This window comes from Cyprinus carpio, chromosome A6, assembly GCF_018340385.1.
Source record: "Cyprinus carpio isolate SPL01 chromosome A6, ASM1834038v1, whole genome shotgun sequence".
Lineage (NCBI taxonomy): Eukaryota > Metazoa > Chordata > Actinopteri > Cypriniformes > Cyprinidae > Cyprinus > Cyprinus carpio.
This window is the reverse complement of record NC_056577.1, coordinates 21,062,814-21,081,125: the sequence shown is the minus strand read 5'-3', so window position 1 is coordinate 21,081,125 and position 18,312 is coordinate 21,062,814. Positions and strand designations below refer to the sequence as shown.

Here is an 18,312-nt window from a genome sequence, read left to right as displayed (position 1 = left end):
TTACTATCAAGACATATTTATTTTTTGGTTGATTTTTTTCATTGGAATTAAATCAAATGCAGTAAAACAAACAAATTCAAGAGAAAGCATAATCAAAATACTTTGACGGATAATTGATGACGCAGTTATTACATACAGTATTGCTCACAATATTATTCAGTAGCCAGAGAGCTTCATACAGAATAAATGGACCTCAAGAACCAATATAATTAAGTTATGCAAGTCATCAACTTCATAGATCTTCATAGTTATAGAAAAAAAAAACTTTTTTTTCTTTTTGTCAATTTTAAATGTAAACAAACATGTCTGGACCCCCTTTTCTATTAACATGAATTAGGCAGCAAGCTACAGTAGGTCTACTCACAGTTCAGCAATTCGCAGTGGAATAGAAAATATAAAAACTCTCCATTTTAGTAAGATTAGAAAATGATAATATTATTATTTCTTATATACATAAAAGGTACTTTGGCAATTTGAGTAGTTTAATTCAAGTCTAAATCACTAAATCAAGGATATCCATCTTCATCCAGCATGTTTAAAAGAGTATGCACCACCCACCCAAGCAATGCAATATGGGAATGCCATACAGAAAGTAAATAATTCCAACAGAAAGTGTAAATTTTTGACTGATAAATGCTCAAATATGGAACAGAAGCATATCATTTCATGATTTCCCTTGAAAATAACATTATTAGAATCCATTACTAAGCAGACCTAGCCATAGATAAACAGATTGCACATGTTCAGTTATTGATATGCACAGACATGTATGGTACGTGTTGATTTACTCATCGATATAGAGACATGGTCCTGCTCTGATAAAGGTACATGTAACCATCACAGAAGAGTCGCTTCGCCACACCTTCCATCTCTCGAGGGACTTGATTAGCCAGCTGAGCCAGAGGCGTATGTAGATACTGGCCAACCTCAGGACATGCCCGCACTTCTGGGATATTATAGCCATCAATTTCACCTACAAACAGGTAAGTGTATGATCTACATGTGCAAACCCTACCAAAAGTATTGAACTCAAATCAAGCACACATTCCACACACAATTACTTACCAACGCGGTCAGCCATACTATCAAAGAAGATCCAGTCAGTATCCTGAGGTCCGTATTTGACGAAAGAGACATAGTGGCTGGTCTCTATACACAGCACAGCAAACAGCTCGAGTTTCTCCTGTGGAGGAGTGCGGCGATCAGACCCTGAACTCTGTGAGTAGGAGAAGCCCTGAGGAAGAAGCAGGCTGCTGGGGTTGTGGCATCGACGCTGCTGGTGAGAGTGCACCTACACAAACAAATCAGTTCCAAGGCTGTTAAACATATTATGTTGGATTTAAATGTACAAACTATATAAAGTTAATGATTTATGATATATACAATACATGATTTACTTTACTGTACATAATCCCTTTTAATAATCAGTCGAATAATTTAATAATAATCAAGCCTATGAAAATACCCCTAAGAAAAGACTGCATTTATGGATTATACATTTATATTTAAAGAATATTCCAATAAATGCATGTTTAACAGCCTACCTGAGCGGAACATTTCAAACAGAAATATTTGAATCCTGTATCACCAAACACTGTCTCTCTGAAGCACTCAGCACACTCCTCATTTGCTAGCTGACCACACAACACACACTGCTGAGGACCTAATGAGCAAGTAAATATATAACACACACCTCAGATGATTTAATAGAACACATAGAAAGAAGGAAGCACATTACTATGAAACCCCCAAGTCATTAATATTTGTATAGATGTGTAGGACAAGTTACCATCCGTGAGAAGACCAGTGATGTCCAGTTCTGTAGAGGGAATTATTTTTGGAAACATTTTGAAACTCTTCCCTGAGCGAGGCATAGTAAGAATCAGACAGGCAGGCACCTGGAGACATAAAGAAAATAAATCCTCTGAGCAACAGCTAAATCATACAAGATTGTGGATCCATTTCAATAAGATATTAAAGAAAACACATACAGGATGTACAGTATATTCCATAGGTCTTTGCCCTTGCTCCTGGGGTTGGTTCAGCTCCAACCCTAATCACACACCTGACACAGTTGAACACACCTGAGCCAGCTAATCAAGGTCTTCAGGATCACTTGAAAAGTCACAGGCCAGGTGTGTTGAAGCAGACTGGAAATAAACTTTGCAGGACAGTGGTCCCCAGAAGCAGGGTTGAAGACCTTAAGTAAATTCATTTGCATCGCACCAGAAATATTTAAGTAGAGAGAAACAGTACCACCTGCAGGTCAATCATGGAATGTCCAACCAAAATAGTACAAATGAAGAACTGAAAGCAGAATCTCAAACAGACAAACAGAAGGAAGAATGATACCTCTGCTAGTTTGAGACTGTTGCTGTAAAATGAATGCTCCAGTAGCTGTTGAACCGTCGGCAGGACTAAATGGTGGTTGTAATCCATAAAGATTTGGTAGTAGTAACAGCTTTGCACTTTTTGTCTACTTCCTGATTGGCTGCTAAAGGCAGATAAAGTGATAAACATATATTAATGCATGAACTCCAAAAAAAAAAAAAATTGATTTAACTAGAAGGCATTCTATTAAAATGGCAAGACATAATACCAAAAAAAATAAAATAAAAAAATACAACAGAATAATTTTCATGATGTTCAATTTGGGTACAGGTTCTTGAATGTCAATCTTCCGCCTTGGCAAAGAGCTCATCATGCTAGAATATTTGGACAGTGTTTCCATCGTGTAGTTAATATACTTGTGTGTGTGTGTGTGTGTGTGTGTGTGTGTGTTAAAGGGATAGTTCACCCAAGTTGAGTTTGAGTATCTTTCTTCTGTTGAGCACAAAAGAAGATATTTTGAAGAATGCTGGTAACTAAACAGTTGTCAGAAGCCACTGAAAAAAAAAATACTATGAAAGTAAATGGCTACAGTCAAATATCTGGTTACCAAGATTCTTCAGACTATCTTCTTTTGTGTTCAACAGAAGTAGGAAATTCATACAGGTTTTAAATGACATGAGGGTGAGTAAATGATGACCGAATTTTCATTTTTGGGTGAACTATCCCTTTACATGGTATAATAGTTTTATAATCATTTTTTGGTACTTCCTCAAATTACTAAGAATAAAGAGTGAAATCACGAAGAAACTAGAATAGCTAAATTCTTTGGACTCATGTCCCTACTGAGAGGAAGAAAAAAAAAATCAATGAAAAAGCTCTCTACCAGAGTTTGAGTGGTGGATCTAGAGAGAGAATCTCTTGCATGATGAGAGAGAGGAACTCCTCAGGATCTGCACACATCAAGAAAAACACTATGCTTTGTGCAATTCTATAAAACAGCCAAGATCTCTTTTATAGATAATGAGATATAAATAATTTGTGGAAACAGCTGTGTAATATTTTGGATCTGCATTTTGATGACTTGAAGAGAAATGTAAAGTTGGACATTTTCCTTCAATATTCTGTTTGAAACTTGACATTGTTAGCAGAATATGGCTATGACATAAAAGATAGCGTACCCTTCTCATCTGTGGTGTAAGTGGGGCAGTGTTCCCGTTTCTGTAATTGTTTCCGAAGATTCATCACACTGCGCTCTGATACAAAACCTTGTCTGTAAATGAGAGAAAATTAGGTTATTCAATGTCTCCCATATAGTATATATGTACAATAAGGGTGACTGAAATGTCTGCTTATAATGACTTAAAAATTATATAAATACAAAGCCAAATACAGGCCACAAGCTCACTTGCGGAGAGGGTTGACAATGTTCTTTAGAAGAATGCTTTGAATGGTTTTTTGTTCGGTAGACTTAAAAAGCATAGAATCCAGAACTGATGAACAGGAAAACACACTGGATAAAAAAAAAATATATATATTAATTATACTGTATATACTATATATATATATATATATATATATATATATATATATATATATATATATATATATATATATATATATATATATATATATATATATATATATATATATATAGATATACTTTATTTTACACTTTTTTTTTTTTTTTTTTTTACAGAGATTAAATGTAAGCTGTAAAAATAAAATCTCCATGTATACCGTGTCTAAGATGAGTTCTAACCTGAACAGGGCAGAGTCCATATAACAGGAGTTGTAGTGACCCTGAATGCCTTTCCTCTTACCAATCAATCGCTTTGACACATCTTCTGTTTTAATAGGTGGTACATTCTCTTGTTCCTCATATACAATTGCCCCATTATGATCTGTTACAAAGAAGAAGAAGAATGAGGTACACATGTAACGTTCCACAAGTTCCACTACAGTAGGTGGCAACATAATATTTGTAATATTTGTGGATGTAATCTACCAGTGCAGTCCATGATAAGAATTTCACTGCTGAACACCTGACACACACACTTTAGATACAGTACATTGTAATTTCACAAAAACTGTATCACCAGGTCTTACCAGAATGTCCATTAAACTGCTGCTTCTTTGCACCAGAAAAACGATCATCAGGCCGACAAGATGATAGTTTCACAAATAAACCACAATGAGGAGGACAGTTAAAGTAGCGTTTTCCTTTATATGTTCCATCAGTCACACCGGCACTGCTGTCCTCCTAAGAAAAAAAATACATATATTACAGTATTTAAAATTAGTTTAACAAATGGTGAAACTGGCTTAAAGTTTTTATGTCATTTCAGAACTACAGGAATTTTTGAAAGATGACAACAATTTAACTGGTATATAGAGAACATACCAGTTCCAGTCCAGCAATCTTCTCAAGGCAATCAGGTAAACAGCCAACCCAGCGGACAATTCCATAAGATAGCTTTTTTCCCAGGATCTGCACTAGAGAGCCAACATTAATTTCGTCAAAATCAGTAACACCCCCCATCTCGGAGCCCTGAGAAGTGTCCATTTTTTCAGTTTCATCTGAAAAACAAAACAAAACAAAACAAAAAGTATGCTATGAAACAACGTACATCAAACTAACAACACAATATTGAAAGGATAGAATAAATTGTTTGCATGAGTGTTTCCAAGTTGTGCTACTATATGTACGTTTTTCTGTGTTATAAGTACATAAACCTGCACTAACACATTACCTTTATTTAATGGCTCCTCTTTAATTATAAAATCCAAAGGGACCAACATCTCTCCCCCTTGCTTCCCCTCTTCATCCCTATCCTGAGAAAAGGAACATTTTAGGATATTATCATTACTATAACTTTGTACGATAGCTCATCTTTGTGTAATAGGTGAACTCACTATTGCACAATCATCTCTTCATACTGTTTTGTTTTTTCCTGTACATACATCTTTACTTATTTAATATGTAATACTCATATCTGTAGCTATTTTTAATAATATTTATTTAGCTTACCTTTTTTTTTTTTTGCAGTTGTGACATAGCAATTTCCCTTGTGGGCTCATTAGAGTATATGTAATTTAAGTCTAAGTCTAATTAGAGATAGAACTTTATTGTGGGGCTAGTATTTACAGTATATGAATACTTAGAGATTAATAATTTTTTTGGACTTGTTTCTATTATCCTATCGATCCAGTTTTGCTTTTATCTTTAGATAATATTTTTATGTATTTATATAAAAGCAAACCTAACAAGCAAATCTAACCTGTATGCTGTTTATTTTATTCACTCTAAAAAGAAGTCAGTACTTACAGTAGATATGAGAACCATTTTACCATCTGGGCTGTCCTTTATATCCATAATCATGCCATGGTGATCATTTATTTTACCAAGAAAGGTAACTCTGTCTCCAACTTTGAGAGGTTCAGTAGATGTCATGGACAGAGAAGACTGAGTTGGTAGCGGCGGTCCTGATGGTTTATGATCCACTGGTTTGATTCTTGTAAAAGGGGCAAAAATGCCTGAGTTTTTAGGACATGTGAAATATATTTTGTGGAGGTAGGAACCATCATTTTGGCCTTTATTTTTATCTCCCTCCTGAGAATAGAAGAGAATTTTAGACTTATTATAAGAACATATTACCCTTAGTGGGTTGTTGGTATTACTCTACCTCTATTCTCTCTTCAGCGATACTACAGACACAGTCTCACTGGTTACAGGTTACTCACCTGCAGTTCCACCCCAAAGAAGACTCCTCTTATAGGATCAGACATACAAGATGAAGGTGAAAGACCACCAACGTATCGAATCACACCTTTGAGCCATTGCCCTTTATAATCTACGTAAACCCGACTGCCTTCAGTCAGATTTGAAGCCTCCTTTAAAGCCTCAGGATCTTTCAGTGCCAACAGTCGCATTTCATTGGATTCAAGAGCCAGCAGTAATTCTGCTGATCTGGGCTTTAATTGCTGCAGAAGAACTTCATTAAGGTATACATCGAATGGTGTGCCGATACAAACTACAGGTAAAATCTTTGTGTCATTTCTCTTTTGCCATAAATCAAATTGCTGTTTATCTATGAAGCAAATTTCACCAGCTTTTACGTTGCTATTTGGTGAAGGTGGATTTGCAGTTATAATGAAGTATATATTGTTGTCAGCTGAAGCCATTTCTTGAAAATGTCACTTGGAAAACTGAAGTACGTCGGGCTTTCTGGTTTACACCAGTGTTTCCAGTGTGGGCATGGGCCTAAAGCATTGGAGTCACTTGCTCACTTCCTCTAAATAAAGCATATTCCTCTTCTTGATCATTTAAACACCTTCAAACGTAAACAATTTAAAACATCTGCGCTGGTAGATAGAATGAGCTGCGTACACACCCTCTGTAAAAAAGCCAACAGTTAAAGTTAGTGCTAGTAACTTTTGTTTGTTATTAGTTTATTGATATATTGACCTGGTAGACTATATGGCTATTAAAACGATTTTTTTAATAAGTTAACTACTACTCAGAAGCGATTTTATAAACTTAATGATTCCCAATTAAATTGTGCAAACATTAGATCTGATTATGCGAAATTCCTTACCAATGTCTGTAGTACTTTCGATTTCTGTATCCCCAAACGAATCTCGTTAGAATGCAAAACTGTCAGTCTTCTTCCAACACTTAAAAGGTTATTAGTATAAAGACAGTGATGTGATTATCAGAAGTTTATAATGTTGCTCTTAATGAAACTACTCTCCAGAGACAGTTACAGTCGGTCTGTAAAGTTAAGAACAACTAGACGTAGTTCAGCTCAAAAACAAAACGATAGAATCATCTGTTGAGAACTGTGTTTTGATTGGATGGTGACTGTACACGTAATCACAGGCGTCGTCGCGGGTTTATGACATCTGTGTTTTGGTGTGAAGATGGCTGAACGTGAAGCGCTAAAGAGAGAAATAGAGGAATTGCAAAGTAAGTGTGACTGATTTATGAATATGGCGATCTTCTAGCGTGGTTCAAAGTGATTTTAAGCCTTTCCCAAAACCCTCCGTTCGATATTAGTCACGTTTACCTCGTGAATGAAGTATTCAGTAACAACGTGGCTGACCTAACCGTTCACTTAAGCTAAGATATTCACTCATTTTGAGATGTTTATATGTTTGTAATTTCTGACTTATCGCATATATAAGATCGTTTGTCTTCATTTTTCATCGTTGTTGGTACTGGTTCATTGCTGCTTGTTGTAGAGCAGGCTCAGAGATGAAGAAGTGTCTGGGCGAAAGTGACAACCAAAGGGACAGAAATGTCCCACATTTTTGTGTGTATATATTTTCAAAAAAATATTTTATGATAACAGATACCTTGCATTTGATTGTACAGTTTTTACTATATTACAATCATTCATATTAATAATTACTTATTATAATAAGAATACTTATTGGAATCATATATTTCACTTATTTAAAATTCTAAATATTTTAAATTGAATTAAAAATGGAATTGTAAATGGGCACACACACACACACACACACACACACACACACACACACACACACACACACACACACATATTGCATTAACTGAAGTCCATTTTACTAATTTTAAAATAATCTGCTCAGTTCAGTTAAGTCTCAACATTGCCTTACACACTTATTCTTTACATTGCAGACCTCATTAATGACTATAAAAGTACTCATGGTGACGTTCCCTCAAGTTCCACCCAGTGGGGTCGTGCCAGACATGATTCAAGGAGGGGCCGGGGCCAGAATCAGGGTCATGACTCACACTACACACAGTCATATTCATCACTGCCACAACCGTATGTGCCTCATTCTTCTGGCAGCTGGAGGAAAACATACTCGCTTAACAAAAAGACCGACAGGACGGTTGGGAGGCATGTGTCTCACCCAGCTGTGGACCATCTGAACCAGCCTCACCACCACATCACTACACCTGGAGCCACTGCTACTGGGAATAGTGCTGGAACTGTAGGAATCAACAGTATTTTATTAAAAAAGTTATCAGCTGAGAAAACCGCAGATAACTCTACAACGTCTTCACTCAGTGTCCAAAGTGGGACTTCAAAGGAGAGGAAAAGTGAAGCAAGTGGAAAAAGGACTGTGCTTTTATCTTCAACAGGAAAAAATGATCATGGCTGCTCATCTACCCATGCACTAACGGACTTTGCTTCAACATCAGACCCTGAAATGAAGATAAAACCCACTTTGAAATCATCATCAGCTAAGAACTATCCCTCTATACCTTCACCTGTAAAACCTCCAGCTCTAGTTCAAGTCAAACCACACCTTTCAACCGCCGCCTTATCCAATAGGACTGTTGTAATGCCAACAGCCAATAGAGATTGTACTATGGCTTCTTCTGCTTCTAACCTTCAGCCTCAGGCTTCCTTGAGTCCCTCAAAGCTCCAGCTTAAGCTAGACTCAACTCAGACACGTGTAGCCTCACCGTGTCATAAGAAATCTCAGTTTACTTGGGTGAAAAACCAAGAGATGGTAAACATAAAAAGCACACTTAAGCCAGTGAGCTCTGGATGCTCTCCTGGGATAGCCACTGTCAAACAAGTTTCCAGCTGCAATAAGAGGTTGTCTCGCAAGCCTAATCTTTCCCTTGGTGCTCCTAAGACTTCAAAATACACCTGGGTGTCTTCCTCTTGCTCCTTGTCAACAGCTGGCAAAGCAAACACTTCAACGAAAACGCCACGCAAGCCCCTTTCACCCAAATCTCTTAAAGTCCCTGTAAGAACATCTCAAAGTGGACCGGAGGGACCAAAGAAAGAAAAGAGATGTGCCACAACTTTACCAAAAAAGTCTAAAGCTACAGGTGCCTCCACATCCCATGCTGGCCATGCCAGCCGCTATCGCTGGAAGGCGGCTGGACAAAACACAACAGCAAATGCATCTAGCTCAACTTCTAAGACTACCCATAAGGGCACAGTCTATCGATGGACAGCTAACAAGAATGGTCAAAAAGGGGAAAAGGGATCTGTTCTGTACTCAAACCCCACCCATATGAACCCTACTACCACTCCACTGTCAGCTGGTGCTTTTAAACTCAGAAGCCGAACCAAGATCATTAGAAGATCTGCTAGCAAGTGAGACTTCTGCTTTGTTAAGATTGTGATGTGTATATATACAATTATGCCAGGGGATGTGAGAAGTCAGAATTAATTTTAGGCATGCATTAATATAAAAATTTTGATCATGCTATGGCCAAAATCTGATAAATTGTTAATATGAAAATGTTATTTACTTAAAATACTATTTTGTTTAAAATAATTGAAAAATAAAACACTAAAAAAAAAAATCAGTTAGACATCACAACATTGTAATTAACAATGTTATTTATCATTGTTATTATTAATTTATTTACTTTCTAAACTTTAAATTTATAAATTATATTTTTTTTAATAAATATTTTTTTAACTAATTTCTGTTTATATATAACCCTAATTCGTAGACCGATATCTTTTTCTACATGCAGGAGTAGTTATCGTCCTGTTAAAAAGGACAGATAATGAATAATAGTACTTCTGTGACATGTTGAAATGCATGATTTATTAGTGGAATTATTAAACACAAGAAAATTTGAAACGTATTCATGACACATATTAAATAATTTGACTACTGACATTCTTAATTCTAAAATTGACAACACACACACACACACACACAAATATAAAAAAAAAAACATGGAAATGTTCTGGAATGTCTTTGGATTGGATTTGGATTGCAAACGTCACAGCTGGTGGCAGTATTGTTCTTAAACTGTCCTCTAGATGGCAGCACATAGTTTGTTCTTTAAATTTACTTTGCACTTCATTTGAACAAAATAAGCAAACTTTTACTTTTTATTGACTTCTGTAACAGACTACACATCATATATATATATATATATATAATTATTACTTTTTTAAAGAAATTCTTATAGCATTTTCATATGTTTTATATATGTCTATATGCAGTCCCTCCTTAGAGAGAAGATACAGCCCCATTGTGCAGACTTCAAGGAGCAGGTATTCTTTGCGTAGACGGACACACACTCAGGTGAAGACTCCAACCAATGCCAGGGTACCGCAGCCCAAAGTGCTGGTGTCATTTGGCAGACACAAGCTCCGCCGTCTCTCTCTCACCTCCACCTCGCCCGGGACCTCAACACCAGGTCAGTTACTATGACTACACATTCACAAAATGCTTTGCAACTCTCAAAACACAATGCAACTCTACCTCTGCCTTTTTAAATGAACTGATTGTTTTTACCCCCTCTGTGACTAATTGGTTTAATTAGTAATTAACAGAAAACAGTCTCTGGAAAATTAATTATCGCTGCTGTGTTTGTATTCCTCGGAGAGAGGTTGAGATGAGCTTTATGTTCCCATGGAAACACAAATCTGCAGCAGAGATGAACAGAACACTGGGTATTGTCATGAAAATAAAATCATAATATAGATGAGATCATGGAAATCTTCCTGTCGGTCACAGATACTTTCCTGTTTTTTTTTTTTTTAAGTTTTATTTCTGATATGTACTTTTAAATAGTTTAATATACCATCTATATGGCCCACATTTATGTCTATTGTCTTGATATTGTTTGCAAGTGTGCACACACACTACAATAATTTGTTTAGCCTATCCTTTTATTATTCTTACTTCTTATATAGATATAGACTTCTTCACATTTCTGTGTGAGTTTGTTGTGTTTGTAATGACACGAAAGTATGTAGTAGTATGTGATCCTCAGTCGTAGTGTAAGATGCCTATTTTGTCCTCCATAGCCATTTACAAAATTCTGATGCCTTGTGTTTTAAAGTCTCTTTCTGTAGTGTATTCCAACCTTTAGATTGAACATTGGATAGACACCCCGTACTTCTATATCTCACAGCCACATTTTTATTCCTGTCAAAAATTAAACATCACAATCCCCTGACTAAGGTCTATTGGATGTTATAATCTGATCAGAAATGGTACTGTGATTTGAGAGCCATTAGATCAGGGGTGTCAAACTCAATTCCTGGAGGGCCGGTGCCCTGCCAAGTTTTATTCCAACCCTGCTCCAACACACATAGCATGTAGGTTTCAAATAAGCCAGAAGGACTTGATTAGTTGGATCAGGTGTGTTTAATTAGGGTTGGATCTAAACTCTGCAGGGCTCCGGCCCTCCAAGAATTGAGTTTGACACCCCTGCATTAAATTATAAGCCATCACTAAGCCCGCATGGAATTTTGTGAGAATATAATGTGATATTGCTGCACAGTTTCTCTGCTTCATGTAGCTTTTTAATTTGCCTTTTAGTAGACTTTAATACTGTTTAACACATTTTACCTGTTTCTTTGTCTTTTGTATTTCTTTTGTCTGACATTTCCTAATTATGGAAGATAATGAATAAAGTCTATTGGCTATGACCATACACCTCCAATAGAGGGCAGCATGTTCCCAGCAGCCTGCTGGTTTAAGAGGGAGTAGGTTTGGGTGTGATGGCCCGTATCCCCTGGGGATAGGAGGAGTTAATTAATTGCCCAATCGAGCCATGATGGTGTACATGTGCCGATAGCGGGTAATTTGCAGCAGTGGCATGCCGAATACGGCTACACTATCAAACCCTGCCAGCGCTCTCGCTCAGTAGATAAAAAGGAGCTAATGCGTAATTATCTCTTTGCAAATTGGATTGTTTTAACGAACTGGAGAATATAAGCCCAACCTGATGGAAAGCAATCACTGTTTTTACAGCCAGCTCCATCCCATCCACAATCTCACTGTAATCGCTTGCGGTCTGTTTTTGCGCACATTAGAATAGCAGTATTACCATAAAGCTGTCTTCCTTTTGCATACCTGTAAATTGCCCATGTCTCTTCGATATTATTCCTACCAAGGTCTTGTAATAGGAAGTTTTGTCTTGGTCCAGCCAGGTAATGCTTCTATGGGTTGGATGTAAAGAGAGAGGGGGCGAGCGGGAAAGACAGGGCGGGTGATGGAGGGGTTAGCCAGAGGGACTCTGTGCAGGAGATAAGAGTGGCTAATAAAGAGCAAATTGAATTACTAATGAAGAGAAAGAGGGCAGCCACGTTAAAAACACTACTAACTGCCTCTCCTCACTGCCATGGCCACCGCCGCGTTCCTTCTCTGATGAGTGCCCACCACATGTCTCTCTTTCTCTCTCTCTCTCTCTCTCTCTCTCTCTCTCTCCCTCTCTATCTGTTTACCGAGGCTGGTTGGTTATCTGTTGGGGGATTTAAAGGGGCATAAACCTAAGTGAGCAGTTAGGAGCGTAATGAATTGCAGGCAGGGGAGAAGCGCCTCGATAATCCCATAAAATAGATAAATGACAGAACACAATAGTGAGGAGATGAGAGGGAGAGAGAAAAGGAGAAGAGAGGAAATGAAGCCGCCTGAAGCGTCTCAGCAGAATTTTGGCTTGGGACTCTTGAGGGTTCATAGACAAATAAAGGCAATTTAGTGTGGTCTGATTAGTCCTCACTCTGTACAGAGCAGCTTCATATATTTGTGGATGCATTTACACCCTTACAAGGTCTTCCCATGATTTGCTGTGGCTGCATGCTGTACTACGTACTTGTTTTTTTTTTTTTTCCCAGCTTTTCACAATCATGAGCAGTAGTTTCACGATCTTCATTTTTTCTGTTATTTTTATTATTATTAAATTATTTATTTTTGCTTAGTAATAATTAAAAAGGACATGAAATAATAATTAAAAAAATACAGGATACAGCCTGATAAGTTCATCAGCAACATCATTGGTCAACAAATTTGAACAACCCAAACGTGATTGTGCATAGGTTGTGTAAGTGAAAGATTCACTGACAAATATTGCCGTTCAAAAATTAGGGGCTGATTATTATGTGTTTATTAATTAATCAATTATTTTATTTAAAAATAATTAATGAAATACATAAAATGTATTAAATAAATAAAATGGATACAAGTGTGTGTTAAATTGATCAAAAGTTAAATTAATAAATACACTTATATAAGGAGATACATTTATAATGTTACAAAATATTTCTATTTTTAATAAACCTGTTCTTTTGAACTTTCAAATTCATCAAAGAATCCTGTGAAAACAAAAGCATCACAGTTTTCCACAAAACCTTATAAGCAGCACAACCATTATCAGCTTCAATAATAAGAAATGTTTCTGGAGCACCAAATCATCACATTAAAATAATTTCTAATGGATCATGTGGCTGCTGAAAAATCAGCCTTGCCATCACAGGAATAAATTACAGTTTAAAATATATGAAAGCAATTATTTTGATTCCACAGTATTATTGTTTTTGACTATTTTTGATCAAATAAATGCAGCCTGGTTAGCATAAGAGACTGCTTTCAAAAACATAAACATCTTTGTTTGACATGACAAGCAATGATAAGCATTTTATCATCTGCTTCAAATGCTATGGCTTTTTGCTGGGTTGCCTCATTTGAAATATCTCCTGCTTTTGGTGTTTATTTATTTATTTACCGTACTTACGTAATTATTTATAAATCAAAATTGCTGCCCAGAGGACAATTCAAAATTCACTCAATTTAAAAGAAATAATAAATAAAAACTTTAATGGCCCCTTTTTTTGGTAGACATTAGTATTAGTATAGTATTAGGAATAAGTAGAATCTTCATATGGGTTATTTAATATACATAACTGACTGTGGCTTCAGATCTCTCGCTCGTGTGTTTGAGCAGGCAGCCTTTCTCCCATGTGTTTAAGTGATTAACTTGAGAGAGACTTGCCATGGCTTTATTTGGTATGCTGTATATACACCTCCAACCTACCCCTTCCATTCCACACACACAAATACACACTGTTAGGTCAAAGTTTTAACATCTCCTCTGCAAACGATTGGTATTTTAATGTGTGAATCCGAGGGCAGCATTTATCTTTTTCAGCTCATGTGCATGCACATGCTGACCTGCTCAGGGACTGATATGGAAGGTTTACAATTAAGCTAGAGTCGGGTATGTCACTCTTCTCGTAAATGCATACTCGCATAGTCATGTTACCACAATTCCACAAACACGCCCATATACACACCTTAGCCCTGACTACCTCCCTAGGGGTCCTATTACTGTACAATATTTGCACCTTTTTATTTGCCCATAAATCACTTGTCCGGTCTTTCATAGCTCTGATCTCACTGTCATTTTCCACTTGATCTGATGGTGCCGTCCCTCTCCAGCTCACTTAAAGTTTACACACATGCAGACGGTGGCCACACACGCAAGTGTCAACAGCAGCTAAATATAGGCTTGCAATGTTAATCTTTTAGATTTGACCTTTTTTTGTTGTGTAAGTTTTGTGTTTTTATGTAAAAGAGCTTTTATGATCTGTGGTCATTTACGTCATTAACTCGCATTTTATCCTCCAAATCTTTACAGTTTTGGAGGAGCTGTGCAGAGCTATTTTAATCTATTTATAGCTGCAGCCTAATTCACAGGGTCCTCCCTACATAGTGTTCATTGCTCCCTATACAACAAGCAAGGTTGTCTATAGAAGTTCAGATCATTCAACAAATTTTGTTCAGTGGTGTCAGTTAAGTTTAGCATGTATTATGTTTGTTGTGAATTGCAGTGTAAAGAAGGTAATTTTAAGAAGGGTGTGTGTATGCTCATCCTGTATCATCTATTTTTCCCCCAATGTTTATCTTCATGCATTACAAAATGTATTTTGTCACTTTATATTGGCAGATATTTTTAAAAGTATTAATTTCTTTTAAAAAAAAAAAAAACCTTACTGACTCCAAATATATATTTATACACGCATACATACATACATACATATATATATATATATATATATATATATATATATATATATATATATATATATATATATATACACATACATACATACATACATACATACATACGTGCATAATATATAAATGTGTTTACACACACACACACGTATGTGAGTGTGTGTGTATGTACTGTGCATACAAAGCTGGATGTTGGAGTGTACAGGAAATGCAATGGACTGCCAAAAAAACTGCCAATAATTTTTTAAGCATTAGTTCTGGAATACCATTTTGTATTATCCCGACCTAATTAAACCCCCCCTACTGGCAACACGCATTGTAAATTTTAGTGGTGACAGCCAGTGCGTCAGTCTCCTACTGTCCTTAAACGTTCGTTCCTTATGTGCTTTGTTTGTTTATTTTAGTTTGTTTTTTGCATCACTCACTAGTTCACACTTCCTTCAGTTTCTGCCACTTTTTTTCACACCAATGCTGCTCCCTCATCTGCCGGATCTCATTCCCGGCTCCACCCCCAAACCCCCCCCCCCCCCCCCCCCCCCCCCCCCCCCCCCCCTGTTCTTACATATGCCTCTGCCATATTGAGTAAGCATCCCAGCTCCAGTCCAGTAATATATACCCTGTTTATGACAAATGTGTGTCGGCTGGCCCTGGTTTACTTGATCCACATGCCCTCCTGACCCTAGGTTAGCGTGTGGTGCAAAACGGGAACCCTCCCTTGAAACCTTGTGGTGTAGTGTTTTTAGTTATGGATGTGCGGTTATATTGCATTTGCATGAATACAACAGTTTCGTTTTTTGTTTTTTGGACCAAGTCTGTGTGTAAATGGAGAAATCCAATAGGGAGACTAAGCACAAATTAAAGCAAATATAAAGTGAATGGCGGATGAATCTGAACGTAAAAGAAATAGGAGTTATTTACATGGGCCAGCATAGTGTCTTAACTTCTCTCAACTGTCACCCGAGATATAGCTGCTCTAAATAGCACAATGCCACAGTGGTTTCATCAACTGTGTCAGTCACGCTTGTACTCGCACACCGTCGACCCTCAGTCTGTGGGACGAACATTCTGCTCATTCCACATCACTTTCTCATGCCCTGCATGTCAAACAGATGGGCCAACTTGCACTTTAATGGGGTAATATCTCCCCTCCACCAGCGTCCACTGGATAAACATCCAACTACTCAGATTCGTGCTCTGTACGGGTCCCGGCACGCACACACCAACCTGTTCATAATGTGTCCAGCAGGCCTGTCTTTGGGAGGACCACCCACCACCTGTTAACAGCTATTGTGTGTGTGTGTGTGTGGATGTTCAGTATATCTCAACTTGTCTGTCCCTCAGCTGTCTGTTGTCAGTTCCTCTCTGTCTGGTTGGTGTTGGTACAACTGCCAATAACTTTCACCATGTTCTCCATCTGTAGCTCCATTTATTTTACTTTACCTAAAAGGTGTCATCCACAGTTCAAGATTTGACAAGCTTTTGCGAGAACTAATGTAGAAAAATATAATTATAAAGGCCATTGATACATAAATTGCATTTAGTGTGATGTGAAAAAAAGTGCTGTACTGGCTCTCAGGACACATTGGTAGTACTGGCTGTTTATATGTATACTTAAAGGGATAGTTCACCCAAAAAATAAAATTTGCTGTTAATTTACTCCCCCCTCAGGGCATCTAAGATGTAGGTGACTTTTTCTTCAGCAGAACAGTAAAGCAGGTTTTTAGGAGAAACCATTATCCTTGGCAATTCATACAATGCATGTCTATGGCTACGGTTTTTGAGTGTCAAAAAAACTAATCAGACAAGACCAAATCAATACCCGTAGCTCCTGACCATACATTAAAGTGTTATAAAGTTAACGATCGGTTTGTGTAAGAAAATGAACATTATTAACAACATTATTACCTTTACTCCACAGCCTGGGCAAACGTTTCATCGCATTCACGACTGTCTGAAGCGCGATCTTCCCATCACATAATAGTCTGGGTGCATACTACCACTTGAGCTGATGCCACTGTTTGTTTACAACAGAGGGAGAGCGGAGACTAACATTAGCGTCAAGCTACATAACACAATTTCTGAGATTAATATACATTTTTAGTGTGTATACAAGAAATATTTTTTGAACACTGAATCTGCATATTAGATGGATTTCTGAATGATATTGTGACTGCTTCATCACATGAATAAATTACAAAAGTTATACAGCAATTACTTTTAAATTGTAATAATATTTCATGTGTGCTGATTGGCATCTCATAGATCCAGTATTACTATATTTAGGCATGCACAGATTAAAAAAATGCAGTTACAGTGGATATTAATAAATAGTTATAACTATTATTAAAAATGAATAACAAATATTAATATTATAAAAATAAACAAATATGACTGATTAAGGATATTCAAACAATCTGAAGAATTGAATTGGTTTACCATGCCATTTTGGCAATTGACATCATAGAGCACAGAAAATCTTTTAGCAGGGCAGCTTCTGTATATAAATAGTTGTTTACAAATTGTTTGGTCAGAATGTTGTAGCATACCATGGTAACACCCAGTATACAACTACAGGACAACTGATCAACCTCAAACTCTTTAACGAAAAGACCCCTGTGCTCGACATGGATTCCCAGTGTGTAATTAGTGTACAGCCACTGACAGAGAGACATCATCCAATGCTCTTGTGCCTTGCCTCTCTCTCGCCTGGGCCTCTGGCTGCTCCCTTGTCAAACTGTCAGCTGGCCATAATTAAAGCTTCTCACCGCTCGGCCTTGCGTGACACACCCAGGCAGCAACGCAACTAACAGCCACCTGCCAGGCACACCCGTCCCCTGCGCTTATGTGTAAACTGCATGAGAGCACCTGCAGATTAAGTGGATGAAGATGAGGCCACTTAGTTTCACTTAGTCACATGGAAATGTAAAAGTAGAAGGAGAAATAGAAAACGTGTTTATTGTCAAACTGCAAGCACACATTTTCACATTGGAGCTAGTTTTGAGTTTGTGCGGTAAAGGGTTTATGTGTGAGATCATTCGATGAGTGTTTGTGCCAGCAGTTGAAGTGTAAGTGATGAAAAGTGTAATCCAAACGCCAGTGAAACGGGACACTGCACTTACACTCTTTCCTTCCCCGTTTTGGAGGTAAATGTTTTCTTGATATCCTGAGGGGTCTCTGGTAACTCAAGGGACAGAATAAATC

General features: G+C 37.2%; 2 protein-coding genes across 3 annotated transcripts in view; one reads left to right on the top strand and one right to left on the bottom strand.

Moving 5' to 3' along the window:
- LOC109075644 (ubiquitin carboxyl-terminal hydrolase CYLD-like) lies at positions 1-7,156 on the bottom strand. 2 transcript variants are annotated; one of them, XM_042758401.1, is made up of 15 exons: positions 6,927-7,156; positions 6,073-6,725; positions 5,657-5,941; positions 5,082-5,163; positions 4,733-4,908; positions 4,438-4,591; positions 4,091-4,232; positions 3,737-3,841; positions 3,510-3,601; positions 3,215-3,281; positions 2,353-2,494; positions 1,790-1,898; positions 1,545-1,663; positions 1,066-1,291; positions 1-973 (listed from the first exon to the last, which is right to left on the bottom strand). In XM_042758401.1, the coding sequence occupies exons 2-15, from the start codon at positions 6,511-6,513 to the stop codon at positions 789-791; spliced, it is 2,325 nt and encodes a 774-aa protein (XP_042614335.1). In that variant the 5' UTR covers positions 6,514-6,725; positions 6,927-7,156; the 3' UTR covers positions 1-788. The 2 variants fall into 2 exon arrangements, with proteins under 2 accessions (XP_042614335.1, XP_042614336.1); XM_042758402.1 differs by having other exon boundaries at positions 2,353-2,491.
- Positions 7,140-18,312, top strand: part of LOC109054966 (zinc finger CCCH domain-containing protein 3-like) — a 63,623-nt gene continuing 52,450 nt past the window's right edge. Inside the window, exons 1-3 of the mRNA XM_042758400.1 lie at positions 7,140-7,297; positions 7,994-9,437; positions 10,308-10,504. Of these exons, the coding sequence (XP_042614334.1) occupies positions 7,252-7,297; positions 7,994-9,437; positions 10,308-10,504 (1,687 nt within the window). The 5' untranslated portion in view covers positions 7,140-7,251. The remainder of the gene's footprint in view (positions 7,298-7,993; positions 9,438-10,307; positions 10,505-18,312) is intronic.

Bases quoted from the DNA above. Each gene is read 5' to 3' on its own strand.
- LOC109075644 (XM_042758401.1), bottom strand. From the start codon at position 6,513: ATGGCTTCAGCTGACAACAATATATACTTCATTATAACTGCAAATCCA. The intron at 3,282-3,509 runs GTACGCTATCTT...TGATGTGTGCAG, and splicing joins TTACACCACAGATGAGAAGG to ATCCTGAGGAGTTCCTCTCT. The intron at 1,292-1,544 runs GTAGGCTGTTAA...TTGTTTGTGTAG, and splicing joins GTTTGAAATGTTCCGCTCAG to GTGCACTCTCACCAGCAGCG.